The sequence below is a fragment of the Equus asinus genome, chromosome 10, assembly GCF_041296235.1.
Source record: "Equus asinus isolate D_3611 breed Donkey chromosome 10, EquAss-T2T_v2, whole genome shotgun sequence".
Classification (NCBI taxonomy): domain Eukaryota; kingdom Metazoa; phylum Chordata; class Mammalia; order Perissodactyla; family Equidae; genus Equus; species Equus asinus.
The window spans coordinates 13,231,311-13,258,170 of NC_091799.1; the positions used below are offsets into that span (position 1 = coordinate 13,231,311).

The 26,860-nt window shown below is 60.2% G+C and overlaps 1 protein-coding gene across 1 annotated transcript; it reads right to left on the reverse strand.

Moving 5' to 3' along the window:
• Positions 1–1,864: 1,864 nt before the first annotated feature.
• Positions 1,865–25,546, reverse strand: DBH (dopamine beta-hydroxylase). The gene is made up of 12 exons (XM_014863332.3): positions 25,197–25,546; positions 22,578–22,724; positions 20,790–21,047; positions 19,684–19,860; positions 18,908–19,010; positions 15,231–15,397; positions 11,953–12,096; positions 11,500–11,538; positions 10,908–10,967; positions 6,239–6,366; positions 5,574–5,733; positions 1,865–4,698 (listed from the first exon to the last, which is right to left on the reverse strand). Exons 1-12 carry the CDS (start codon positions 25,512–25,514, stop codon positions 4,567–4,569), a joined length of 1,833 nt encoding a protein of 610 aa, XP_014718818.2. The 5' UTR covers positions 25,515–25,546; the 3' UTR covers positions 1,865–4,566.
• Positions 25,547–26,860: the final 1,314 nt, after the last annotated feature.

Below are 26,860 nucleotides of genomic sequence, written 5' to 3' on the forward strand. Positions count from 1 at the left end.
AGGTCCCCACACAGAGGCAAAGACTTGGGCACAGAACAAGGGGTGGGAAGATGGGATGTGCCCACGGCCAGAAGTCAGGGTCACAACCTCAGGCCTCTGGCCCGCCGGCCAAGTTCTGCAGGATGAGTCCTGATGTGGAAGCCTATGTGAAGATGTCCTTTATCTGCTTGCTCACATTCTAGAATTTGCCAGCAAGTTCATTGGCTCTCCCTTCCAAGTATATCTGAAGCCTGACCCCATGTCTGCACCCCCGTTGCGGCTTCCCTGGTCTGCGTTACCACATCTGCCCCTGGTTACTGCACTGGCCTCCGTTGGCCTCTGCCTCCCCATCACAGCCTCTCTGACCCCCAACTTCTCTGGCTGCTCCTGCCCCACCTCTGCTCAGCCACGACGGCCTTCTCACTGTTCCTCGAACACATCAGACTCACCCCCACCTCAGGGCCTTTGCACTGACAGTCCCTCTGCCAGAAGGCCCTCTCCCAGATACCCATGGGACTCCTTCCTCATCTCCTTCAGGATTTTAACTAATGCCACTTTCTCAGCCGGGCTGTCCCCGACGGCCACCCTGCACAGCCCGTCTTCCCCTCCTGATCCGTTTAGCCCTCTCCATACTGCAGGCTCTCCTTCTTGTCCCCTGTCTGCCTCTCTCCCTCAATGGAATGTAGCCCCTTGAGGTGGCACGTTTTTGCTCACAGTTCCATCCCGAGTGCCTACAACAGGGCCTGATCCCCAGCTGGCCCTGGGAAAGTATTTCAGACTGGACAGAGGAATGAGGCTTGGGGGACGTGAGACCCGGGACCAGAGGGACTGAGGGACAGGGGGCCGGCTTGGGGCATCTGTGGTGGTCCTGAGTCCACGCCGGGTCCAGACCTCTCTGTTTACCAGCAGATGTGTTTGAGGGCACTTCTAGACCCCACTTAAATTGAGTTCTCGAGCAGCCCATGACCCAGCCCCTCCGAAGTTCCAAATCACAGAGTGAGGGCCTCCTGCGTTCCAGTCTAGAATCTTCCACTGAAGGCTCCCCAAATCCCTATTAGGAATCCTCTACAAAAAACAGAAGTTTCTGGCCTGGGATTCACGGGACTCAGTGGACCACCTTCCATGCAAGGCACTCCTGAAAACGCAGGGGAATGTGGGGTGTCCGCGCCAGGGCGGGCGGGCGTGCGGGGAGGGGATCCTAGAGGGACAGGGACGATAAATGGGTGCATGTCCCGGGGAGCCCGCTCGTGGCTTCCAGTGCATTTAGAAGGCCCAGAGACTAACAGGGCACTTGGCGATCATGAGAAGCTTGTTTTGAGCAGAGAGGAGGCGGGAAGAGCCAGGCACCACTGGGACTCAGTTTCTCCATCTGCACTGCAGGATGGGGGATGGGGGCCGGGGACTGAGACATCCTTTGACAATTGGCGGACCCAGAGTCTCCGTTCCAAGCCTGTTCCCCGGGGTGCTGGGAGCCCTGTGGGGTATTTCTGGTGGTCGACATGGGGACGCTGCTGATGCTTTGCAGTGGGGACCAAGGAGGCTTCCAGCAGGAGTGATCATGCTCAGCCGCGAACACGTTCTCCCCAAAACACTGCCTTGGAATTGCCTGCACCCCTGAGGTGGTCCAGCTACTCCCTCCAGAGCCGGCCAGAGCCAGGCCCCCTGCAGCCCGTCGGGGACAGGCTCAGAGCTCTGAGGATGTGTGTGCCCCCGCACCCTTGCAGCTCCGCTCAGCTGGTGCTGTCTGGGACCACAGCCCCCAGGGCAGCACGGCCCCGTAGAACTTTCTGCCATGATGGAAATGCTTTCTATCTGCGCTGTCCGGTACAGTAGCCACGGGCCACATAGACGTGTTGAACATTTGAAATGTGGCAGGTGTGACCGAGAACCCAAATGTTTCTTTTTATATCATTTTAATTCATTTAAAATTAAGCTTAAATAGCCACATGAGGCTAAAGACTACTGGACAGCACAGCTCTGGAGCATCCTGGGATCAGCTCAGGCAGACCCGTCTGCTCCAGCTGGAGCCTGCAGCCTGGGAACACCCCCACCCCCTCCACCCCCGGCCCTCTCAACACTGATCCTATGTGAGCACATCTCAGCCTGGGATTCTAGGCACCTCACAGCTAGTGAGTCATGTCACCTTAGCAGCCCCCACCCCCAGGAAGCTGGGAAACCTTCTCAGTGGGCAGATGGAGGATGGAGGCCCAGAGAGGGAAAGCAAGTTGTCCAGGGCCACACAGCAGAGGGAGGAATGGGAGCACAAGCTGCTAGACTCTCACCTCCCCTCGCTCTTCCCAGCACTGCAACCCTTCAGGAGACAGGCGAGCCTGGAGAGTCGCTAGAAGGGCTTGGCCATGGTAGTCCCTCCCGCTGACAGGCTGTTTTCAAGTAATAAAGCCTTTCACCCAGCGGTCCCTGCTTAGGCCTCACAAGGGCCAGGGACTCTGCCTACTTCTTTAATAAGGAAGTGGAGGGTGAGAGCCCAGACTGCAGTCAGACAGACCATGGCTACTTCTGGGCTCCAGAGCTCTCTGGAAGCCTCAGTTTCCCCTTCTGTCAATGAGAGCAGAAACAGCACATATGTCGTAGGTGTATTGGGAGTGTTAGCACAGAACCAGTGTGCACACTGTAGCAGCTAATATCAATGACACCAAATGTGATGATTGGGTGGGGTGCTGTCAGAGCCGGGCACCGGGTTGGGGCAGGGAGCAGGCGGTGGTCTCTGTAGGAGAGCCCAACAGGCTGCCCCAGGAGGAAGAGGATGACCAGCCTGAGGGCGGGAGAGTGAGTGAAGTGTGTGTGTGAACTGTCACTGTGGATGGCAGAAGGTTCTGGAACTGGGTGTGATTTCCCACTAATCCTCTGAAGGGGACCCGGGGAAGGCATTTCTCCTCTGTGAATCTTGGCTCCCCTGTTGACGAGACTGGAATGTGGCAGGTGCCTCCTGGGCATTTGAGGAACAAGGTGATAGCAGGGGCCAGCAAGGAAGGGCTCGGTGGGCCTGGGCAGGCTTGCCCGAGGCTTGCGGGTCTCCCTCACATCCTCTCCCAGAGCTCTGGGCTCACCAGGACCCCAGTCCGGGCCGGCAGTGGGGCATGATCAGAGGGAAGGGGTCTACTTGGGCTGGAAGACCAAGGCCAGAGGCTGGGCATGCTCCAGGCCACCTTCCAAGGCCTGCCCCTTCTGGGGAGCAGCCTCTCCTCCACCTGTCACCCGAGGCCATAAAGATGACGAAGGGCCGGCCTGCGCTCCAGCTTCTATCGGGGCCTGGCGTTTCACAGCCATTGCGCCCCATGACTTACGGCGCGGGAAGCCGTGATTTATACACGGTGCAGTGCAGAGCGTCCGGGCCCGTTTGTTCCTGTCTGTAATGAAGTGGCTCACAGAAGGAGAAGGAGCCGCTTAGCTGACTCTGCTGGGGGGTAAAGGGGGCACTGGGAGGCCCATCCATCACCCTCTCTCTCCTAAAGGCTGCACAGAGTTTTGCTGAATTGGCGGAACACAGCCCCATCTGTTACTCTCTGCAGAAACCGTCAGAGAGCAGCCTGACATGGGAGGCAGCTCCGAGGGGGGGAGGTGGAGACTGACCCGGGAAGCGTGGGGCCTGTTCCAGCTGTGCCATGGAGCAGAGCGCTGGCACGGAGAGGAGGTTCAGACGAGGCTTTCTCTCGTGGCAGCAACACCGCCCTGTATTAGCTTTCCCCGGGTGCTGGCCCCCGTGGGGACTTTATCATCTCATCAACCCACACAGCATTGGCCCCATTTTACCGATGAGAAAACCCAGGGTGAGGGAGGTGAAATGGCCCGCCCGAGTGACACCCAGCCCCAGAGATGGAACCGGGCTTCTGACAGGTCTGACCCCAGAGCCCAGATGGTCTGTTAACCACCGTTCCAGCGTGGAGAGAAGCAGCCTGGGCTAATCGCCCCATTTCCCCAAGGAGCTGGCGCCCAGATCCTTGTCTGGATCTTCGCCGTCTTGTCTTCGGTGGTGGTGAGGGTTGTTGTTAGGTTTCCCTTTAGGTGGGCGAAAATATCTGTTTACCCTGCAGTGGAGCAATTTCCCAGGCACGTCTCTAACTAGCTAAGTGGCTCGTCCTGCCTCCGTCTCAGGGAAGACGCCCACTGCGACAGGCGAGCCGCTCCGTGGGGAAACATCCAAGTGGCACTGGCACACCACACAAGTCACCATCAGCAGGGGCTGGGGATGCGGGCCGTCTCAGAGGATCCTGCCCCACAGCCGGGCGGGGCTCATGTCCCAGGAGGACGGGCCCCTCCCGGCGAGATGGGCAGGGCTTCGGGCCCCTGGACTCTAGACCACCAAGGCGGGTTATCCTTACTCTGCATCGGAAGGGTGTGGACAGGGCCTTGGTCCAGCCAGTCCTAGGTGGGACCCTCTTAGCCATGCAGCGGGTCCCTGAGGGGAGAATGCTGGAATGGACCATGGTCCAGGCAGGGGCTTGGCCAGCCCCTTCATCCTGGACACACAGAGCTAATTCCACGGGGGTCTTGACAGGGTGAGGGTGCACAGAGCTGGCATGAGTCCACAGGGATGGCATGGAGGGGGAGCGAGGAAACAGCCCCCCCTCAACCTTTGCCTCCACCAATGTCGACCACGGTGGGGCCGGCGGGGCTCCGACCCCGGCTGGCTGGGCACTGAGGGGTGGGCTCTTCCAGCTTGGAGATGATCTCGGGCAGGGGCTGCAGATTCCATTCACCCTGCAAGGAAGGAACCAGGAGGTAAACTGAGGCTGGAGGGGGTAAACGGGGCACTACCTCCCCAGCCACTTTTCCCAACGACTTCTTGGGTTCTTGCCCTCCAACTTAACTCGTCCCAGATCAAACCCACCCCGCCCGCCCCACGTTACTACTTGCCATCGTCTCCTGGGAGTTTTCCAGGCCCCCACCTCGCTTCCCACCCTCACTTCAGTCATCACCCAAACGAAGCAGCCAGAGCTCCTGGGGGGGCTGAGCTGTTAGCCCTTTCTCCCTGGCAAGGCTGCATCAGGTGCCACGTTCTGATCCCATCAGACATCCCCCCTCAGACGAGCCGGCGTTAGCCCTGCCCTGGGTGCTGGGGATGTTGGACTGAGCAATGAATCCGGCTCCCAGCTGCCTCCAAGGACTCTGCCTCCCACGTCTGCACAGCCTCCCCTGCCTGGTCAGCCACAGCCCAGCCTCCACAGGCAGCGCGCTGGGGAGTCAAGGAGAGGCCTCTGAATGGCGAGTCTCAGATAAGGAGGCGAAACCGCTCTCTCTAGGAGTTTGCTTTCTCGCCCGCCCCTCCTCCTGCGCTTTATTCTTAGGCTGGGGGGGGGGGGAGGGTGCTGGCGCCCAGCTCTCACCACCTGGATTAGTCCCCATCCTGATGGCGCCCAGGAGGGCCAGCGCCTCTGCTGGCGGCGCTGTCAGTTCTCCCTCCGCAGGCTGTCTGTCGGGCCTGTCTGTCACCACCTGACTTCTCTGTTTCCTGTCACCCCACACTGGGGTCCTCCGGGGGGCCTGAGGCACAGGGGGCGGGCAGCTGCAGGACTTGCCGCTGCCGTGGGAGAGGGGCGAGGGTGGGCGCCCCGGTCACCGGCAGGCAGGCGTACCTGGAATCTCACGGCCGAGGACTTGTTGCAGTGCATGGAGATAGGGGCGAAGCCGTACAAGGCGCTGAGCACCTGCCGGTTGAAGGAGTTCCAGGGAACAGTGGCAAACTGCTCAGGGACGGAGGCCTGAGGGCAGGTGCAGACTTCCTCGCCATTGAACCTGGGGGGGGGGGGTAGGGGGAAAGGAACAGCCTGGTCTGGGTGGGCAGATGGGAGGGGAGCCCAGCAGGGTGTGCTGACCCCTCCCGCAGACTTGGTAGGGTCTCCGGAGTGGCCCCAGGCTGCGCCTGCCTGGCCTCCTAACACGCAGCCTTGGCCCCGGCTCCACGCCAGTGATGGCTAATGGGCTTCGTCTCTCTCTCTTGTGCCACCATGGGTGGGCTGGGAATGGCTCCTCCAGGGCTGGCTGGAGGGGGCTTCTCAGGCCAAGTCCAGCTCAGCAGGACATGAGTGTGGGGATCCATTAGTGATGCCTGCCACAGGCACTCCAAGGGGGCATGGAGGTACGGACGCTACATCTGTGCTCACCCTGCTCTGAGAACTTAGCTTGGCTTCCTCACTGCCACCCACTGCCTCCCAGGGCCCAGGGGTTTCTGTGTTGGGGCCGCCCTGCCATGCCCGGGGTCAGGGAGCACAGGCCAGCCCGCTCCCTGTGGTGCTGGCACCTGTTCACGAAGTGGAAATACTTCTGCAGGAAGCCAGGGTCCACAGCGCTCTTGCAGAGCTCGAGCTGTGTCTGTGGGTAGTAGTGCACGTAGTTGACGCACATCTCCTCCAGGATGCCGAAGCCGCCCTGCAAGACCGAGAAGAGCCGTCAGTGCCCCGCTTCGTGCCCGAACGCTGTGGTCGGTTCGCAACATTGTTCCCTGCATTCGTTCATTCATTCGTTCACTCATTGCACGGTGCCGGCGCTGCTCCGAGGGAGCCAGGTCCCTGCCTCCTTGGAAGTCCCACCCTTGACAGCAGAGACAGATGACAGAGTCAGTGGCAAATTCAGCTCCGGTGGTGACGAGTGTGAGGAAGAGAAGTACGAGGGGGTGAGCGGCCGGGGCATCAGGGGGCCCACTTTACGGACAGACAAACAAGGCCCAGAGAGGGTGAATGGCAAGGCCTGAGCAGACGCAGCCTCCAGACCTGTCCCCTCCACCTCCAGCGGGGCCTGGAGATGGAGAGCTGCAGACCTGGCACCGTCCACCTGCCATTCCTGGAACTCGGCTCTGAGAGGAGCAGGGGATCCAGAAGGGGAGATGGTGGCCAGAGGCAGTGACAGAAGTCTCCCAGGGCAGCCCTGTAGCTCTGTCATGGTGTGGGAGCGGGCAGAGCAGGGCTCTCCAAGTCCTCGTCCACTGTAAGCCCCTGGCTGGCTCCCTGCTTTCTGAGCCCAGAGGAGGAGGTAGAGGAGCTGGGGAGGAGGGTGAGGAGGAGGGGGAGGGGGAGAAGGAGGAGGGGAGGGGAGAGGGAGATGAAGGAGGGGGAGGGGAGGAGGAGGAGAGGGGGAGGGGGGAATGTAGGAGGGGGCGTAGGAGGAGGAGGGGGAGGGGGAAGAAGAAAGAGGAGGGAGGGGGAGGAGGGAGGGGGAGGGGGAGATGGCGGGGGGGGGAGGAGGAGCAGGGGGGAAATGTAGGGGGGAGGAGGAGAAGGAGGGGAGAGGAGAGGGGGAGGAGGAGGAGGTGGGAGATGACGGAGGGGAAGGGGAGGAGGGGAGGGGGAGGAGAAGGGAGAGGAGAAGGAGGAGGAGGGAGAGGGGAGGGGGAGAAGGAGGAGAAGGCAGAGGGGGAGAAGGAAGGGGGAGGGGGAGACGAACTCGAGGTATGGAGGAGCTGGGCTGGAGAAAGCAGAGCTGGGGAGTGAACAGCCAGCTCAGGGCCTGTGGGGCAGGGCTGGGGCGGGGTGGGGTGCAGGGGTGCAGCTCAGGCTGACCTCTGTCTGGCCTCCAGCTCCCAGCTCCTTGTGAGGTGGGTCTGGGGGTTTATTTGGCTGGTGGGAATGTTTGAGGGAAGAAAGGCATTTGCTACTTCCTGGCAGAACAGAAGGACCGTAAAAAGCCCAGCCAAGGCTCAGCGCAGTCCCTCTCCCGGTGTAGATGGAAAAAGGAAATTCCCTGTGAGCAGATCTGTCTGGCACCCTCTGGGTGGGGCTTCACCTGTATTGTTCCCTCACTTCCCAAGGCCCCAGGGGACCTGCTGCAGCTTTTGTCACTTGTCCTCTCCTGGCCTCGGAGGGGAGGTCGCCTCCATCGAGAGGGAATTCCAGTGTTTTCTACCCTCCGCATCTCAGACTTCAAAAGAGAGTCCTGCCCTGAGTAGGCTCTTCTCCCCCGGAAGCCCTCCCTTTGTCCTCGCCTGGGACAGGAGTCGCATTTCAAAGGCCCTTGTCTCCGGATGGATCCGCAGGGCAGGGTGGTCAGAGCTGGGAAGCTCCATCTGCCCGTTGGGAGCTGCCAGCTGCCCTCCTCCTTGACCCTGGCTGGCTGGCTGGCTGTCTGGCGTGGTGAGGTAGCCCCTGGGAGGGGAGGGCACAGGTCGGCGTGGGGGCCTCCGTGGGGTGGGGCGTCTGAGGTGTCAGGGGTGCTCACCAGGCCTGGCCTTCACAGAAGTAGCAATAGGTGGGGGTCAGCCCAGGGGGGCTCCCCTTCGCTGTTCGCTGATGGGATGTCCAGCAAGTCCCTCCCTGCCCCTTGGCCCCAGTGGCCTCTCCTGCAGAATGGGGAGATGCTGTGGTCCTGCCTGGAGCCTCACTCACTGCACAAGGAGCGCTCTGCCGGGAGGCAGCACATGTGGGGTTGGCCCCGGTGATGAGGATTATTTGGGGCTGGTTACTTTTGAAAACTGCAGACAGGAAAGAGGGTCTGAAAAGTGGAATTTACTTGTCCTTTGTTAAGAGACATTTCCATTTGTAAGAGAGGTCTCCATCTGTGGGGGTGTCTCCCTCTCTGCACCAGCAAGAGGGGAGGATGACCTTATCTCTAGAAACTCTTAATGGGGAAGGCAAGGACATCCAGACTTAATCCCATCTGATTCTTATCTAAAGTTATGGGACCATCCAATAACCAGACCCCACCTGCACTGATAACATTTTACTGACTTTTTTACATAATCTTTCCTTTGTCTTGTAAAGAGATAACTCTCATGTACCTATGCCTTAAATTTAGCCCTACCCTCAACCCATGCCTGCGGCTCTTACTGCCCATGGGTCCTGTCCCCGTGCTATTCCATCCTAGTCTCTGAATAAAACAGCACTACTGCCAGACCTTGGGAGGCCAAGAAATCTTTCTTTCGACTCCTCGACTCACTGAGCCCACGTCACCGGGACCAGCCCTGCTCCCTGCTAGTGGGTGCCTTTGGCTGTCCCTCCTCACTGTTTCCTGGCAGCACCTGCTGCATGGGGTGCTGGCGAGGCTTAGAGGGGCCCTGAGCGTGGACAGGGTGAGTTATTAGTACAACGCCGAGCCCTCCACGTGGAGGAGGCATTCCACAGTAGCGGCTGGTGTTATTCTGTCCTGAGCACCTCCTGGAGATTCCATAAAGAGGGTGCTGCATGCCTGCAAAGCTCTCCTGTCCCCCGAGTTTATGATCATGGACCTGAGCAGCTGTCACCCCAAATCCAGAGGGAGGGACGAAGCACGTGGCAAGAGCTTTGCAGGCACACGTTCCTGGGTTAGATCCCAGCTCAGCCCATTAGTGATCAGCTGTGTGACCTCCGGGAAGTGTCTTCCCTCTCTGAGCCTCAGTTTCTCACCTGTGAAAATACAGACAAAGATTCCTACCTTGGAGACTGGTGTGAAAGCTATGAGAGGTGGAAACAACTCAAATGTCCGTCAACAGATGATGGATAAACAAGCGTGGTCCCTCCACACACTGGAGTGCCTCAGCCATAAAAAGGAATGAAACACTGACACGTGCTACAACACGGATGAACCTCGGGAACATGATGCTGAGTGAAGGAAGCCGGTCACAAAAAGTCACAGGTTATGTAATTCCATTTATCTGAAAGTCCAGAGGAGGTAAATCCACAGGGACGGAAAGTAGATCAGCGGCTGCTTAGGGCTGTGGGGAGCGGGGAGGTGGCGGGGGGACGGGCTCTTTTGGAGTGCCAAAACGCTCTGATATGGACCAGTGAAGGGGGACTGGATCTGGGAATATACTAAAAGTCCTTGAATCGCACACTTTAATTGGGTGAATCGTATGGTATGTGAATTCTCTCTCAATAAAGCTGTTGGAAACAGCCTAAATGAGACTGCAAACAGGAATTTGATAAACTTCAGTTCAATGAAAACACAGAGCTGTGCCACAGACTGGAGTCCTGGGGGGAGGCAGGCAGGCTGGGGTGTAACCCCAACTCCAGTCCACTCAGAATTCCTGATTCCCAGGCTGGTTACTGGGAGCCGTAGTGATCAATGAGGCGGCCAGCAAGGGTCTATTAGCGGGGAGGTCAGTTTGCCAGGACAGGTGTGGTCTGTGCCTGTTGACCAGGCACAGTCATGAACAGCATCGCTTCTCACTCTTAGAAGCAGCCCAGCTGGATGGTATGTTGTGTGACCAGCATCTCTTGGTGCCTGTACAACAAGCCTTGAAAACAGAGTCTCTCCTGGATGGACCCTCCTCCCCGGGCGGTCCACAGTCCAGCCCAAATGAATCTGTGTCACTTCCCTGCAGAGCAGGACCAACCGGACATTTACACAGAATTGTCGTTGATGAAGCCCAGAAGGGAACAGCATAAAAATGAATGTTTCTGTAGCCCCTGTATTTTGGCTGGTCAACAGTTGGTTAGAAAGGCGGCTGCAGGTTTGTTCCCCGAGGTCTGGTGAGGGTCTCTGTCCTCTGGGCTTTCCTGCCGCCCCCCAACTCAGAGCGCTCGCTCGCCTTCCACCACCCCTACCTCCACCTGGTTTTTAGTTTTCCTTGTGACTGTGCTTGTCGCCTGCACAGGTGTGGCAGGCCGTCTCCCTGGCTGACGGAGCTCCAGGGGGTCCTGTCAGCTCAGGCCCTTCTCCCAGCATCAGCCCACAGGCGCTGACACGGGTTTACCGCAGTGGCTCTCCAACTCCGGCAGGAGCCAGGTGTCACCACCCACATTCCAGCTCAGCCTGGAGCCTGTGAGTCTGAATTTCTACCAAGTCCCCAGGGGATGCCGATGCTGCTGCTCCAGGGAGCCCACCCCGAGAAGCGCCGGCCTGTGCAGTGAATGCGGGAGGGCATCCCCCGCCCTCCGGCACCCTACGCTCTAGCGGGGGAGTTAAGACGTGTCGTCGAGAAAGTGTCAAAAGTCCCCAGATGGACACCCAGGCCGCACGTGCTCCCTGGCAGGCGGCAGGGAGAGCTCAGGGTGACTTACCACGGTGGCCAGCTTCCTGTCTTCCGTGTTGTACGTGCAGGAAGTGATGAGCACATCCCCCTGGGGAGCCAAGCCACAGTCACCCCTCAGCACCTGCCCACCTGGGGAGAACAGGTACGCCAGGCCTGTCTCCCCGTGGGACCGAGCCACGGCACACACCATGGCACTTAGTCATCAACTCAATTCTGAGGGACCCTGCAGTGGTCCCTGGCCCCCACACGTGTGCGGGCCGGTTGGTGGCGTCCCAGCCAGAAGGTGACTTGGGTAAGCCCCACCTGGCCTGGGACTCCCCTTCTGCACCATGGGCAGCCCCACCGGGGACCTCCACACCCTCGTCTCCCGCTAAAGCTCTCGGCGGGTGTGGGCGGCTGATCAAGCAGAGGGCGTGTGTCACCCTGAGAGCTCTCTAGCCTCGTCCTCCAGGCCTGTCTGGGAAGTCCTGGGGAGTCTCACCACGGGACAGCCCTGGCCCCTGCCTCACGTGGACGTGGTTCTGAAAGACCTCCACATTACTTCTGCCCTCCCCCATCGCTGTCTGTCTCTCCCCTCTGGGGACGGCCCCCCGGCCTTCTGTCCCTAACTGGGCACTCACCGGGTGGACAGACACGACCTTCTTCAACATGCGGATCTCCTGGGGTGGGCAGAGCAGAGGGAAAAGGGGAGATATCAAGAAGCACCCAACCCCCAGCCGCCTTCCCCACAAGCCCCTGGGGGTGGACATTGGTCACAACCCCTCTTGGGGAGCCAGGACTTGCACGTCTGGCCTCTGGCCAGGCAGGGGTTAGAACAAGAAGGTGGTTACCCAAGACGGATGTTACCATCGGGCTGACTGGGCCCCAAATCCCCTAATGGGCCACACGCCAGAATCCATCCCCAGAGCCCTGCCCTTAGATCTGATCCCCAAGAGGGAGCGGGCCGGCTGCGGGGCGCTCGTCACACGTTGGGGCCTGGCCCGGAAGAAGGAAGCCCGGAATGGGGTGTTTCTATGGTCATCGGGAGAGAGCAGGTCAACCAGGCCCAACCTGAGTGCAGGGCGGGTCCCTACCTGGAAGTGAGGGCTGTAGTGGTCGTCCCTGTTCACAACTTCCCTCTCTCGGCCGTCCCGGGCCAGCACGGTGACCACCTTCCTCCCCGTCAGGTGCGTGTGGAGCTGAGAGGCGAAGATGTGGATCCCCGAGGGAGGCAGGGCCTGTGGAACAGGGGCCAGGGTCAGGGCTGGCCACGTGGGCGACCCTGATGGCTGCCCTTCTGCCGGTTCCTGTGCCGACCATGGGCCACAGAACAGAGACTCTGAGTTTGCCTCCCTAGAACGTCTGTGTCGCTGGGGCCTCGTCTTTCTCCCTGATCAGTTACACCCCACGTTGAATAAAAGAGATGTCGCTAAGGTCTACCCAAGTGGCAGCTGGGGCTCATTCGGGGGCAGACAGCGTCCCTCTGGTCCTCTCCTGACCCCCGAAGGCAGATACGTTTATTCAACAGACTTTAAAGTGAGCCCACCGTGGGCAGGGGGAGGCCAAGGGGAGGGCAGCATGGCCTCCTCGTGCTGCAGGCCCACATCCGGTGGACAACAAATGACAACAGTGCGTGGCCGTCCTGTCCAGCGCCTGCCTCCTTCTGGCACCAGCAGGCCCTTCAGCTGCCCGGCGGCCACCCCTGCCTCACTGGCACAGCCCAGGTGGCCCTCTCCTGCTGTCACCGTCACCTTGCATTACAGCCGCAGCTCTGTCCCCAGAAGCTGTCGGGCGGCAGCACAGGAGAGACGAGCCGGCCCTCCCTGCACCATCAGGTGTGAGGGAATTTCCCAGACAGTGGACGTTTTCCCACCTTGACGTTAACTCTGTTTAGAGAGGACATTTCCTAAGACGGATTAGACCCTTCAAGCGCTTCCTTCACGCCTCGTCGTCTCTCTGACCACGTGCCACCTGCTCTGCTCCGCCTTCTCCACTCTGCTGGCAGCTCAGGGACTCTCTGCCCCTCGCCCATCGCTGAGTGACCCCAGACGGCTGTGCTCGCGACAAGTCATCTGACTTCGCCTTTTCTCCACCACCTACTGTCCCTGCCCTCGTCATGATTGATCGCTTTTGGCCCCTTGAAGACTGGGAAAACTTATGGCCACATTTGTGACAGTTGAGGCCAGGCCTGCTGACCCGTGGGGCCCTGGGTCTTGCCCCTCTGGCCCCCAGAGGCTGATCACTGGCCCGGAGATGCGGGTGTCCAACGGGTGGAGGCCGTCCTGCGGCCTACAGTCCAAGATGTGATGCTTTTTCTTGGTGTCTCTGTTTGGACAAGGGTATCTGGACCACGCCAGACCTTTGACTGCAGAACTCATCCCCTTCGGTGATCTGCTCACGGAGATGTAAGATGGACCTCCCTGGGAGTCCCTTCAATGAGTGTTCCACGTAAGTGGGATTTTCAAAAAGAAAGCACTGTTTGAAGGGCAGGAAGAGCAAATGGAGATCTTCTCATTTCCTGGCTCTGATGCGTTTGGAGACTCTGGCAGACAAGGCAAGGCTGACCTCCAGGCCGGTGAGAGGCATTCTCAAGATAAGAGGTCAAAGTGGCCTGGGTCCCGGCAATGGGGCAGCATGTGCTGCTTGGTCTGGCGCCACTCTTTCCCGGGGAGCCCCAAGGAGGTGACTCCCCAGCCCCTGCCGAGGCCAGGGAGCCTTTCGCATGACTTTGCAAGCTCTGGGGACGCGGGAGAGAGTGCCAGCTGCTGACTGTGGTGACGATCTCGCGGCTCTGGTCTCGGACACGAGGAGCTGCTCCTCTGCAGGAGCACACGTGCCCTGGCCAGCTGATGGCTCTGTCCCTCTGCAGCTGGAGGACACTGTGCTTGCCTGATGGTGGAGGACTGAAGCTCGGGAGCCGCGTGAAGAATGAATCCCAGTGAATCCACTCGTGGGAGAGGCAAACCCGCCGTAGCCCGCATCCCGCATCCTGCAGCGTTAGGAGTCAGACAGGCCTGGGTCGGACCCTCCCGCTGCCGCTGCACCGTGGCCCCAGCAGCCTCGGTCTCCTCATCCGGCAAGTTACCCGTGCTTGCGGGTCCTTGTGAGAAGCAAGGGTGGGGAAGCGAGGAAGTGTTGGAGACCTTCACAGCCAGCTGTGCCAGGACGGCAGTGAGCTCCCGGACACCAACGGGAGGACCAACGACCAAGCCCCTGGAAACACGGGACCAAGGTCATGGGCAGACATTCCCAGGAAAAAACAAAGACAGGTGGAAAGATCCTCGAGCTCCACGAATCATCGGGGAAATTCAAACCGACCACAGTGAAAGTTTTCTTCCTGAGTGACCGAGAAAATATTTCAAATATTGATACCCTGGCGGGCCGGGAAGTCTAAGGACGGGGCATCCTCCGGCCCATGTGGAGGAAGGACGGGGCTGGGCTTTCTGGAGGCAGTGTGGGAGATTCATTCAAAGTGAAGTTCGGGTGCCCCGTGCACAGCGATTTCACTGCTGGAGATCTACCTGATAAGACGTTTTCCGTGTGCACGAGGGTCTCCCTGCAGCCTTCTTCCCATTGGTGAGAAGCTGACAGCAGCCTGGACACTGCTGACAGGGGGACAGTTCAACACAGGCCCGACTGGATGAGGCAAGTGGGCACCGAGGGTTCAGAATTTTGGGGTCGCTTCCGCTCCTCTGGAAGCTGGGTCCCCACTGTTTGCTCCGAGACTCTGCGCTGGCTTGCACTCCCCGGGTCCTGGCACGGCCCTGAGAACCCGTGCTCGCTCGTATTTTGTGTCCCAGGCACTTCGCTAGCCCCACCGGGTCCGGCCCGGGAGAAGTCCACAGTGAAAACCACAGTGTGCGAGGCCCGGCAGCAGTCAAAAGGCAGGGTGCAGGACAAATCTGTACTACCCAATTTGTTTTCAAACACAAAACAAAACTCTGTCTTTCCGTCACGCGGAAGGGCGTGTAGAAATGTACAGAAGTCTGGAAGGACATGAAAGAGCCAATGACCGGCTCTCTGGGGGAGAGCCCTATGGCCAAGGGGCTTTATCTTGAGCTGCACTGCCTGCGTTTTTAGGGGTGAATGCGTGTCCCTCGTACTCGCAGAGTGAAAGTCTATTTGAAAAGGCAGCGTGTGGAGGTGCTGGCGTGCAGTGTGGACTGAGTGGGAGCCATGGTTATGGCTGGAGCAGGCGGCGCAGGGGCCACACCGCCCCGCGGGAAGGCTCCTGTGCACGGGGGTTGTGGGCGGAGCCTCATGAAGCTGCAGGATGGGGGAACCAAAGCCACTGATGCCCTCCTCCCTTGGCCACCGCCTGCAGGGCCTCAGCGGGAACCAGACAGGGCCAGCCTAGCCCAGCCCCACTCACCAGCTGGGTGCACTTGTCGGTGCAGTAGCCTGTGAGGACGAAGGCCGTCTCCTGCGGGGGGATGGCCATCACGGGCGTGTACACCAGGCCCAGCTCCATGATGCCTGCGTCAAAGCGACGCAGCGTGGCTGTGTAGTACAGGCGGATGCCCGAGGAGTCGCGGCGGCCTGGGGAAGGTGGGACGGAGGTGAGTGGCGGCCCTCTCGGCTGAGCACCAGCCCCTCAACCGCCCGCCCCGCTCAGACTGACCCCCAGCCACCCTCAGCCAGGAGGCGGTGCCCATCACCCCACACCTGCTCCCACCTGCAGTGTGTGCTGAGAGCTTTTGTCCCCGCACCTGTTCACGCCAGGCAGGTGCAGTGCAAGGATCAGTTACTGCACACCGTGAAAGACCCCCACGGAAAGAAAGAGCCGCTGTTTCTAGGAAAACTGAGTTGCCTGCTGGGGAAGATTTGATAAAGGCAGGTAACTAAAACCTGCTGTGGAATCAGGTGGGGGCGAGATGCCCGCGGTAGACCTGGGAAGCTGTAGACGCCGCGATGGCTTTGTAAGCGCTCCTGTGTTCTTCCTCCGCGGTCAAAGTGGTCCAAGCTGAAAACCAGCTGCAGGACAGCCTGTGGTCCCGCTTGGTCAACACTGTGCTGTGTGCTCTCAGCCAGGTCACTGTCCCTTTCTGGGCCTCTCTGGGCTCAAAGTCAAGGGCCTCTTCCATAGGAGACTTCAGTGCTCCTGCCTCTCACGGTCCAGCCACACCTGCTGGTTCTTCTGGCGGTTGGCTGATTGGAGAGGCCCGAAGCTCCCTGGGCAGGCCTCCCAGAGGCCACTCAAAGCTGATGGTCACAGTTTGGGGGATGCTGGCACCCACAGGCAGAGCCGCACCACCGTGTGACCTTCAGGAGCCCCACCTGCCCTCCTTCCTGGAATCAGTCAGTGACGAGGCCCTGAGCACTTCAGGGCAGAGCACCTGGCTGCCTCACAGGAGAGGCGAGGGGGCTGGACACAGCTTGACCCCTGGGGACGTGCAGTCGAGCTGGAGACGGATGGAGAGCCTGTGTAACTGAAGACTCGTCCTCTCCAACTTACAGACGAGGAACCAGGCCTGAGCGGGAGACCCTGGCCAAGGTCGTGGGTCTGGGGAGCCCAGGGCATCGTTAGGGGTCTCCCTGCTCCTCTACTCCCGGGTGGAGCCAAGAGTGCCCCAGCCTATCCCTCCCTCCCTCCCTCCCTACTCTGTGCTCCCCCTGCGCCGTCCAAACCCAGCTCTGCGTCTCTGGGCCGATTACATCAGAGGATAGTAATAAAAAGGGACATGCAATTGGTTAAAATCTAGATGGTGATTAAATAATGAAATAATTGTGGAATTTTGATATTTATAGAAAAGCGGTCCATCTCCAGATTTGTGAAGTGACAGGAGCGTCCTTACATTTGGCAAAAGATCCATAAGTACGACCAGGTCATCAGGAAGAGACAGACTTCCCTGACGCTTAAGGAGTTTTCAAAAATCCATTTGCTTTCAGGTTTTAAATGAGCAATAAATCCCGTATCATGCTAAGGCCCCAGCTGACTTATGCCTTCCTCTGTGCACGCTGTAGATAATGCCAACGGTGGCAGAAAGTATTAGTTATGCCGGCAGGAGGAAGTCGCCGGCAGCCCACGTTGGGTTGGCAGCGTTACGTGCGTGAGCTTTCCCAGCCTCGGAACAGCTGCGGGAGGTGAGCCAACACAGCAGGGGGCATGGTCACCCACCTAGGGTCACCCAGCGAGGGAGGGATGGGGTGGCACCCAGCCTGGAGCTGATGTTCTTACTTCAGGCTCTTTCTGCCCCTCACTTACACAAAACTGTGTCTTTTTTTTTTTTTTTTTTTAGAGAGTGAGAAGAAACAGGCTATGTGGCTATGTATGGTGGAAGATGCTGGTGCAATAGACAGAGGGAAATATTTTCAGTTTCTGATACCATATCAACTGGCATTGCCATCCTAAAGACCAACTCTGGTTGTCCACCTTCAGGCACAGGGTGATCCAGCAGCCCCCACTATCTGCCCCCAGCTAGCTTTCCCATCCCCTACACTGCAGCCAGTCTGGACCACCTGTGTTCCCGGGACACGCTCTCCATTTACCACCTCCTTGTCTCCGCACAGACTGTTCCCTCGATCTGGAATTTGGCACCTGGCAGCTTACGCTGAAAATTCTCGTCCTCCCAGGCCCAGGGCCAAGGCTGCCATGAAGCCACCCAGGCACAGGGACTCCCCTTTATCCCCTCCTGCACGTTGCTTGTGTCTCCCTCCTGCCCTGGCTCCTTCCCGCCTGTGTGTGTGTGGATGTGTGTGTGAGTGCGGGTGCGTACCCAAGCCCGTGACTTCTCTCCCTCCCAGCGGTCCGCGGAGGGCGTGGGTGTGCCGTGCACATCTAGAGGTCTCCCTCGGCACCTGGAGCAACGTCACTCACAGTGTCCCTCAACACGCACTGAGGAGCGAAGACCCTGGGCCTGCATTTCTTAGGCCATCCTTACCGTGCGGGGAAAACAGGAGGCTCAAACACACGCCCCAGAGGCCTTTCCAGGCGGCACGCTGTGCCGCTGGGGGGGTTGGTTAGAGAGGCCCAGGAGCCCACCCTGACACGAAACCCGTGAGTGGGAAAGCCCGTCAGGCTCACACTCACAGCAGGCATGTGCTCTGGTGTCAAGTGCTCGGAGGCGCGGGAGGGAAGCTCACAGCCAGAAACGCCGCAGCCAAGCCAGGGCTCTTCCCTTCCCCTGCCCAGTCCTGGGGCAGTGCACGCCAACGGTCAGGCCACCAGGGTGGGTTCTGGGCAGGGACCACGCTGGCTCCATAATAGCCTGCATCCTGCCGTGCTGCCGTCCTGCCAGGTGCCCTGTCCCGCCCGGCCTGCTCTGGGGAGGGCAGCATCATCACACACATGGGTGCTGGCGGGTTACCCCGTCCAGGAGAGGGGTCTACTGGTCTGAGCAGCCTCAGAGAAGTCACTTCCAGGGCAAACGCGCATGGGACCCTGCTCGGGCCTGAGGCCCCCTTGCCCTGAACCACTTGTCCACACGCCCTGACGCCATCCTTCTGCTCTGGCTGGTGACACAAAGTGAGGATAGAGCACAAGGAGCGGGGGGCGTTTACAGACGGGTCCACTGTCTAGGAGATTCTTCACGCTGTGGAGTCAGACAAGCCTTGCCTGGGTCTTGGGTGGGCTCAGCCATTGCAGGGCTGTGAGACCGAGGCCCTGGAGACACCCAGGCCCAGACCCCTGGCTCCTCCTGCTCCCCTCACGGCCCCTCACAGTCCCTCCACCACTGGGCCTTCACTTCGTCATCTGCCACATGGGCATGCCAGCCGCCTCCGCCTGCCTTTCCTGGGGGGCTCCTGGGACAGCACAGTGGTGGCGGCGGTGGGGGTTCACGCGGAAGCCGTGTGAAGGTGCCGAGCCCCACCATCTGGGGGTGCAGCGACAAGCCAGCCCAGGGTGCCCCCGCCGTCACAGAAAAGCAGAACGAAGGAGACATGAGAGGGACCTGTGCCGCGGGGTTGTGGAACAAGGCGGGAGACTCTGGGGAGTGGGGCCCCGTGCGGAACAGACGCCCCAGTTATCTTCCCGACTCGACGTGGCCGAGTGTAAGGGCTTCCGAGGGGAGGACAGAGGCCGGGCAGAGACCCCTGGGATCCGCCTACCTTCTATCTTCAGTGGGTTGTGGTAGTGAACTTCCAGGCGGAGGAATCTGGAGGACCCGGCACCCCCGAAAGCAAGCCCAGCTTCCTCTGGGTAGTAAAAGGCCTGCGGGGTTCGGGGGAAGGAAGGGGCAGGCATCGGCACCACAACCCAGGCAGACAGACTGGTGCGTCCCCAGGGGCGCCCCAGACGGGAGTCGGAGAAAAGACCCCGCCGACTGTGGGGCCTGAGTTGCAAGGGGTGGTGCTGGCAAGGGCAGCTGGATCAAAATGATGCTCTCCCACTGACGGGCAGCTCATCACCAATCCACACGGATGTCCCTATTAGACTTTGGATCAGGGAGTGGGGGGAGCTGGTGTCCCCTAGGGGAGCCCACTGCCCAAGCCCCTGGCACAGCCCCCCTGGCCCTCCTCTGGATGGGTGGAGGAAGCCGATGAAAAGCCCCGGATGCAGCCCACGGAGGCCGCCCAGTGCCCACCCCCAGGCCGCCCAGTGCCCAAACCCACGTCCAGCAGGGAAGGGAGGTCAATAGCCATGAGGTCCCTGAGCTCGTGGGGCTTCTTCATTTTTATGGAAAAGTGACAAAGGCCGGACGAAACCCTCGTGGATCAGAAGAGGTGGCAGGCAGGTGACACCCAGGTGTGGGGTTACTTGGGGCTCAGCCCCACAAGCATCTCCCCGGAGCCCCCTGCTGGGGCCTCTCAACCAGAGAAGTGGGGGACACAGAGGAATGGGCCCAGCCTCCGGGAGAGGCCCGGGAGAGGCGGGCGGGACTCACCTTGGCGCCCAGGGCCCAGGCGGCCAGCACGTGGCGGCAGTAGTTGAGGCGGCTGGGCTTCATCTTGGAGTCGCAGGGTCCGTTGAACTGGGGGAAGCTCTCGAACTCGGCAGCGCACTGGAAGACCTCCATGTGGTGCACCAGGGCCTCGTTGCCCTCGGTGACGATGGGCTCATACTGCGGGTGGCAGCACCAGTGAGCCTGGGGCAGTGGACACCCGCCCGCCGGCCCAATCATGCCCCCCGGGGGCTCTGGCCCAGCAGCTCCCCTCCGTGGGCCTCTGCTCACCCATTCTGCGGGGTCATTTCCAGGCGTGCTCCTGGGGCTCAGGGCTCCAAGGGTGGAGCCACCAACCCGGAACCCGACAGAGTGTGCCTGAAGCCCATGACGACCTCCAGGGCAAAGGAAAGGGGGACCCAGGCAAGTCATTCCCTGATAAGGTGAGGACAGGAAGGCAGCTGTCCTCGTGCGGACGTGGCAGTGGATGGACCAGGAGATGGAGGCTGCCTAAGGCTGAACCTGAGCTGGGGGACCACGCATAGCTGTGAGTCAGTCTGGCCACTTCCTGCTGTGTGACTTTGGGCACTCACACAACCTCTCTGGGCTGCACGTCCTCTACCGGAAACAGAGATGAGGATACTTAGCACTGTGTGCAGACTGTTGTGGAGCTGGAGTGGGCACTCCACCTTGCCTTCCCCCAGGGCCAGGCCAATAGTGAACATTCAACAGCTATGTTGTTACTGTTGAGCTCCAATGAGTGTTTAGAGCAACTGAGTTCTGAGTTGAGCTGCTTTTTCATGAAGGGGAAAGTGGCCAGACAGACAGCCCTTCCAGGCCAGGGGAACATACAGAAATCAAGACATCAGTTGCCTTCGTCCCAGGCTGGGAAGCTGGGGCACGGAGCCCCCGGGAGGGTGAGGAGCGAGCCGGGCGAGGGGTCAGAGCGTGTGTGTGGCTGCAGGAAGTTCAGGCTGAGCCCAGGGTTCTGGCTCAACCGGGACCCTGGGACCCCGAACGGCTCTGCGGATGGGGCAGCTCTCCACAGGCCTCGGGGGCCCCAGGTGGAAAGCAGAGCTGGAGGAGGGCCGGGCTGGACTCCCACGTACCATGACGATATGGTGCCGGGGGAAGCCGTCGGGAAGCTCAGTAATGTAGCACCAATAGGTGGTCTCCTGGCCAGGGACCAGGACGTCGGGGGCGCGGACCTCCATGGTGCGCATGTCCGCGGGCAGGGCGGGGACGGAGACGTTGGGCTTCAGCAGCTGCACCCTCTGCAGCCCCGTGTGCAGGGCCGAGGTGTTGATGGCCTCCAGCGACCAGAACGGCTCCTCCAGGACCCCGTACACCAAGTGGACGGTGCCGTCCTGCAGCGGAGACAGGGCCGGGTCTCTCACCCACTCAGACCCCCTTGACAACCGGGGAGGCTGCCAGGTCCCCACCCACCTAGCCCGGCAGCTGACACGCTGTTCCTCATCTCTGTGGAGGAAGGGATCTTGAGGCTCCCCGTGGACCCAAGCTGCTGTTTGCACTGGGCATCAAATGCATTTCTTTCTAAATACGTCCCATCGCCATTCACTTAGCATCCACTCAACTCCTGAGTGCTGGGCTCCACTCTGAGCCAGGGCCGGCTGGCCCACCTGTGACACTTGTTCCCCCCACCACCCCCAGGGGCACTGGGGACAAGGTGTAGGTCATCTCCTCTGCTGCAGTCAACAGCCCAGCCTGAGGAGTCAACCCTCCTATGAAGTGAAAAAAAAATCAAACTGAGGTTTCTCGACAGTTGTACGACCTGGCAGAGCTGTGCTGTCCGACACGGCCGCCACCAGCCCCGTGGGTGTTGGACAACGCAGACCTGGAAAGCTCTGTCAGTGCCGAGCTGGAGGTCACAGACAGACTCAGGGGGGCCAGGGGGCTGGAGTTGGCTTTCCCAGGCGCGGCCGCGAATGGAAACCTGCATCCACGTTTAGGATGCGGCTCTGTGAATGCCTTACATGGTCTCCGGGCCCCGGCGGCCATCCCTGTGTGTTCATATTTGTGGTGGGCAGCTAACTTGCTCTCTGAGTTTCTGGCCACATAAACCTGGAAGCCCGTGAGCTGTCCTCCGCAGAGGGCATCTCAGGGCTCCAGAGGGGAGCCTCCCCTACGCCCTGCCCTGGCCTCGTCCTTAGGGAAGGTGGGACGCAGAGGACCTGCTGGAAGGACACCTCTCCCAGTACCAGCTGTGCCCCCACTGTGCCATGAGCCCCTGGACAAGTCCTTCCCCTCTCGGGCCTGGTTCCCCCTGCAGCTCCCCACCAGCCACGTTGCTGCCGTGCCGGAAAGATTACGCCAGAGGACTGATGTCGGTTGAAGCGGCTAGGAAGCTAGGAGGACTTTGTCCTTGAGCTCAGGGCGGGTTGTTTCTCCCTCTCTGGAGGGCTTGGAGCCGCATGGTTTGGATCTGTGGTGGCCGTGAACTCCTAGACAGAGCCGGTCGGGCCTTACAGATCATCCAGCTCCCTTCTTCACTTTATAGACGGGTAAACTGAGGACCCAAGGAGGAAGGGATCTGCCCAGAGCCTCACAGGAAGTTGGCAACAGGGCCAGGCTGGGGATCCAGGGCTCCTGGGCTCTTTCCAGAATCCCACCTGAAGATGTACCAGGAGGGGAGCCAACACCCCTCCAATCCAATCCGAGAGGCTTCAGGGCAGGCCCCGCATCTAGAAACCTGTCGGCTCTGTGCCAACCAGGAGCACTTCCTGGAGGGAGCAGAGGCTGACAGCAGAGCTGGCCTCTCCCAGGCTGCCATGTCCTCGCCTGGCTGCCTTTGGGATCCCCCCTCGGGGACACAGCCCCAGGAGGAGTGAGTGGTCCACGCCTCCCACGATCTTCTGGGTACGTGGGGTACCACCCACCTCGATGAGGTAATCCTTGGGGTCACAGGTGCCAAAGGGCCTCTTGAAAAGGAGGGACAGGCCTTCTGGGGTCCTCTGTGCCCGCAGCAGCTGGTAATCCTGCTGGGCATCCAGGTGGATCCACCCCTTCTGGTCACTCCAGGCGTCCTGCAGAGGCAAGCAGGGGCTCTGAGCACAGGGCCGGGCCGTGGGGCCGGAGCTCACGGTCGGCTGTCTACAATGCAGCTCGTGCCCCACGCCCGGCGGAGCTGCTGGGCCTCACTCCCTGCAGATCCCAGGAGTTCCACCCAGGGCTGGGGGTTCACTCCCACTTTCTGTGTCTGCCTGGAGATGCGGGGGACTGAGTCGAGCTCCACTCACGCCATCTGCGGCCTTGAACCAGGCTCTCCAGCCGGGACACACAGGGGCTGGTTGGCTGCGCAGATGCCCAGACCTCGGGGTGGGAGCCAGGGGTCTGTACTGCTGAGAAGGTGCTGTGATTGGGAAAGGGGCCTGAGACAAATGCTGCCCCTTTGGTCTGTGGAGAGGGGGTCATGACCACCCACAAAACCTTAGAGAGGGGAGACACGGGGCCACTGCTGGTAGCAGGGGTGCCTGGCGAGCGAGAAGCCAGGTGCCCCCCTGCACTTGCACACCCCTGAGAGTGAGCACGGCCTTGAACACCGCACCCTGGGCATCCTGCTCGCCTCCTCCTAGTCCCAGCCTTGCTTGGAGAGGGTAAACTGAGGCCCAGGGAGGAAACGGACCTGCTGCATTTTCCCAGGACGTTAGTAGACGGCAGACATGGCCTGACCCCTGACCTCCCCTCCCCCAGCTGCTTTCCCAGCTGGCTCTGAGGCTCAGCAACCCTGGGGGCTCCAGGCCATTACAGGGGAAGGAGTCCTCCCGGGGCTCCACCGCAAACAGGCCTCTGATCCACTCAAGACACCACGCCTCCTTGGCCTTGGGTTTTTTTTTCTTAACCCTGCATCCAGGGCTAAAGCATGTTTTCTTAATTTCCTTAAGAAAAAAGAAAGCTGCAAAAGATTTCGCAAAGTTTTCCCTGGAGAAAGATACCACAATGAGCTCCTGCTGAGGGACGCTGCGATCTGCAGAAGGACTAATTTTAAACAGTGGCAGAAAGTCAGCTTGTGATCCTTGGGCTGGAAATCGAGAATGTATTTGTTGAACACATTGCTAAGGGGGGAAAAACAAGTCTGACATTTGTTTGCATAGGAATTGGTTGCGCAGATTAATCTCGCAGCAGCCCGCGGGAGGGTGAGGCCGACCCGGCTCTCCTGGCAGCCGGGGAAGCTGCCCCGATAGGAGCTGGTCCTCCTGATTCGGGAGCTTGCCTGCTCCCCCGGAACGGCTTACCGCTGGGGCTACCCTGGGTCTTTCTTGGCCATGACCCCATAAGCCACTGATCATCCTTGTGTGGGGGAGGCAGGGCAACCAGGAGGCCGAGGTGGGCCCCAATCGGGCAGCTGCACCGGATCCTAGTGGGTGGCCCCAAGCCAAAGGCTCCAGCTCGCCCAGCCTCTGGCCTCACCTGTGCAATGGGCACAGGGCGTGCCTGCAGCTGCCGTGGGGATGGGATGGAGCACAGGCGGGTTCCAGAAGGATCAGTCATTGTCAGCTCGTGTGAATTCACACAACCCAAAAAGGGGCAGCGGGGTTATTGTCCCCACTCTTGAGAGGAGGATGCCGAGGCCGGGAGCGTGGAGTAGCTGCAGGGGTCCGACTCTCCCCTCCTGACTTCCAGCCCAGAGCTCCTGCTGGGCTCCCTGCTTCCCTGGAGTGAAAGCCCCTCCACTCACAGATCAGGAAGGTGCCTCCTGACTTCAAACAATCGTTTCCAGCTCCTGTGTCTGATTTTGTGGAGAGAGTTGGGTTTCGTCTGTCCCCCGAGAGGCCCTGGTGGCCAGGCTCGTCTGGGGAGGATGGCGGGAGGCGGCTCAGGGTATGGCAGCTGGGCTCCCTGGGACCCTCCCTTCAGCATGTCGAGGGCCCCAAGCCTCTCTAGTTTGAAGGGAAACTTCCTTTTCTCCACCCTTTATGGCAGGAACGGGGGTATGCTCTGAAAGCAGGCGTCAAGAGCACACCCTTAGTGTCCCGCTCAGCTCCGTGGGTGTGTTCCACACCTGGTGGGAGGGCACTCGGCACCTGCTCGGGCCCCCACATGTGCAAGCACTAGGTCTGTGTGTGCTGCCTCCTGGGCAGCGGGTGCACACGCCAAGTGCTCGTTTGGCCACGTACAACCAGGAGGCCCGCTTGGGAGGGTGTGGTGCACTGTTTGTGAGAGTGGGGACGCGGGGTCTGCCTCATGAGGGTGGGGCGGGTGGGGTAGTGTGCGTCTATGGGATGCACGGGTCCTGTGGTCACGCTCCTCGGGCACGCTGGGTTATGTTCTTTGGAATGTGCAATCGAGGGCCATGGAAGACACCTCTTTCCCATTTTGTCCATAAATTGGCATCCCTGAGATGCCAAGCTTGGGATACAAGCTAAGATCAGAGCAAATGCAGAGAGGCAAGAGAAAAACTTCCTTTGCTGGGTCAAGGAGGGCCAGTGTAGGATGAAGGCTGGCTGAGGGCCGGGTCAGGGCCAGGTCAGCAGCACTGGGGTCGAGGAAAGACTTACCCCAAAATAGGCACTGTCCCCATCAGTCCAGAGCACGACCAGGTCAGCGTTCTCCAACTCACCACGGTCCGACATCCCAAACAGGACCCCAGCCTTGAGCTCCCGCACCAGGAGCTGGAAGTGGATGGTCTCCTGCACGTAGCTGACATTCCAGGAGAGCTCCAGGGTCCCCTCGGGGTCCAGGGGGATGCGGTAAGGAAAGGGGCTCTCCGGGGGTTCCGAGCCCTGCAGCGCGGCCACCAGGATGACCAGGAAGATGGCCACCGCTGTGCCGTACATGGAGGCCGCCTCGCGCACGCTGGGGCTGGGGACCTTCATGGCTGGGTGCGCTTGGCCGCCCCACCTGGCCATTTATGTCCGGGCCCTCTAGGGGGTGGGTCCAGGCTGCCCTGGTAATCACATTTGTCTGGTGGGGAATTCAATTGTCCTGCTGACCCTCCCACCAGCCCCTGCCCCAGGCCAAACACTTTGCCTCCATCCTCTGCTAATTGGCGCTAATGACACATGGACATCATCAGTGGGAATTGGAGCAGACTGGCTGATTCCGTCCCTCTGCGTCGTCTCGGAAGAGCTGTCCGGAGAGCAGCTCCTCCTCCTCGCGGCCAGAAGCCCTTTCAGATGCCCTCGGCTGGGCACTGGGCTGACCACCAGCAGGCTGTCTGTCCTGTCCCGCACAGCTGATATGTGGGCTCCGTGCCGCCCCATCCGTGGATGGGCAGACTGAGGCCCCGAGGTTATCTCTAAGGTGACCAGTGGGGAATGAGACCTCGCTGCAGTGGGCCTGGCCCGGGGAGCCGTTTCCACAATGCTGGAGGGCGGACCAACTTCAAACCAAGAATAAAAGACGATCCCCAAATAGTCCTGTGTTTAGACACTCTCTCCTCAGCCTGCTGTTCCCACTTTTGTCTCCTCTATTTCCCCACGGGCTCCAGCTGGCGCCACGGCTGCTCCAGAAGGAGTGGGTGCTCTGCGGGGGGCAGGGCCAATGGCACTGGGTGCTCTGCTGGGGGGGCAGGCTGCAGGGGGTGTTTCTGGGGGCCTGGACTTCGGGGGGCGTTTCTGGGGAGCAGACTCCGCGATGCCTTGCTCCGGGCAGACCGCAGGGCACACTGCTGGGGGACAGACTTTGCGGAAAGTGGTGTGAGCGACAGGCCTGCTTTTCTGTCTCCAAACCTAACAACGTCCTCCAGGCTAGAGCAGACCTAGCCTGCATCTGCATACTCCCATGGCAGCCGGCCTGTTGCACAGTTTCTCCACACCTGCCACGAGGCCTTTGCACAGACCCGTTGGGATTCACAGCCCTGAGAGCCTCGTGCATCAGTCTCACTGCACCCCGGCTCACTGCCGTCCTTCTCTGTGCAGAGTGGACTCAACTCATGGTCCCACCTCCAGGAAGTTCTCCCTGATTGCTCTCTCCACTCTGAGCTTGGCTCCCTACCCCTCACGCACCTGACTTCCTTCCTTCCTACCTTCTTCCTCCTCCCATTCCTGCTTTCTTTGGAGAAACCAACAACCCAACCATAGGAGCACACTGATGTCGCTAGCTGGAGCCTGACTTCAAGTCCTCGAGGATCTGTATAGGCCAGCCCTGAGCAGGCCACGCTGGGCTCTGGTTTTTCTCTGAGCATCATTCCTTAGGAAGAAATGACCGTCTCTGCATGAAG

Coding starts and splice junctions, on each gene's coding strand:
- DBH (XM_014863332.3), bottom strand. CDS start 25,514: ATGAAGGTCCCCAGCCCCAGCGTGCGCGAGGCGGCCTCCATGTACGGC. Junction 15,398..18,907: donor CAACCCACTGAAGATAGAAG/GTAGGCGGATCC, acceptor CACCTTCCCCAG/GCCGCCGCGACTCCTCGGGC. Junction 11,539..11,952: donor ACTACAGCCCTCACTTCCAG/GTAGGGACCCGC, acceptor TGCCCACCCCAG/GAGATCCGCATGTTGAAGAA.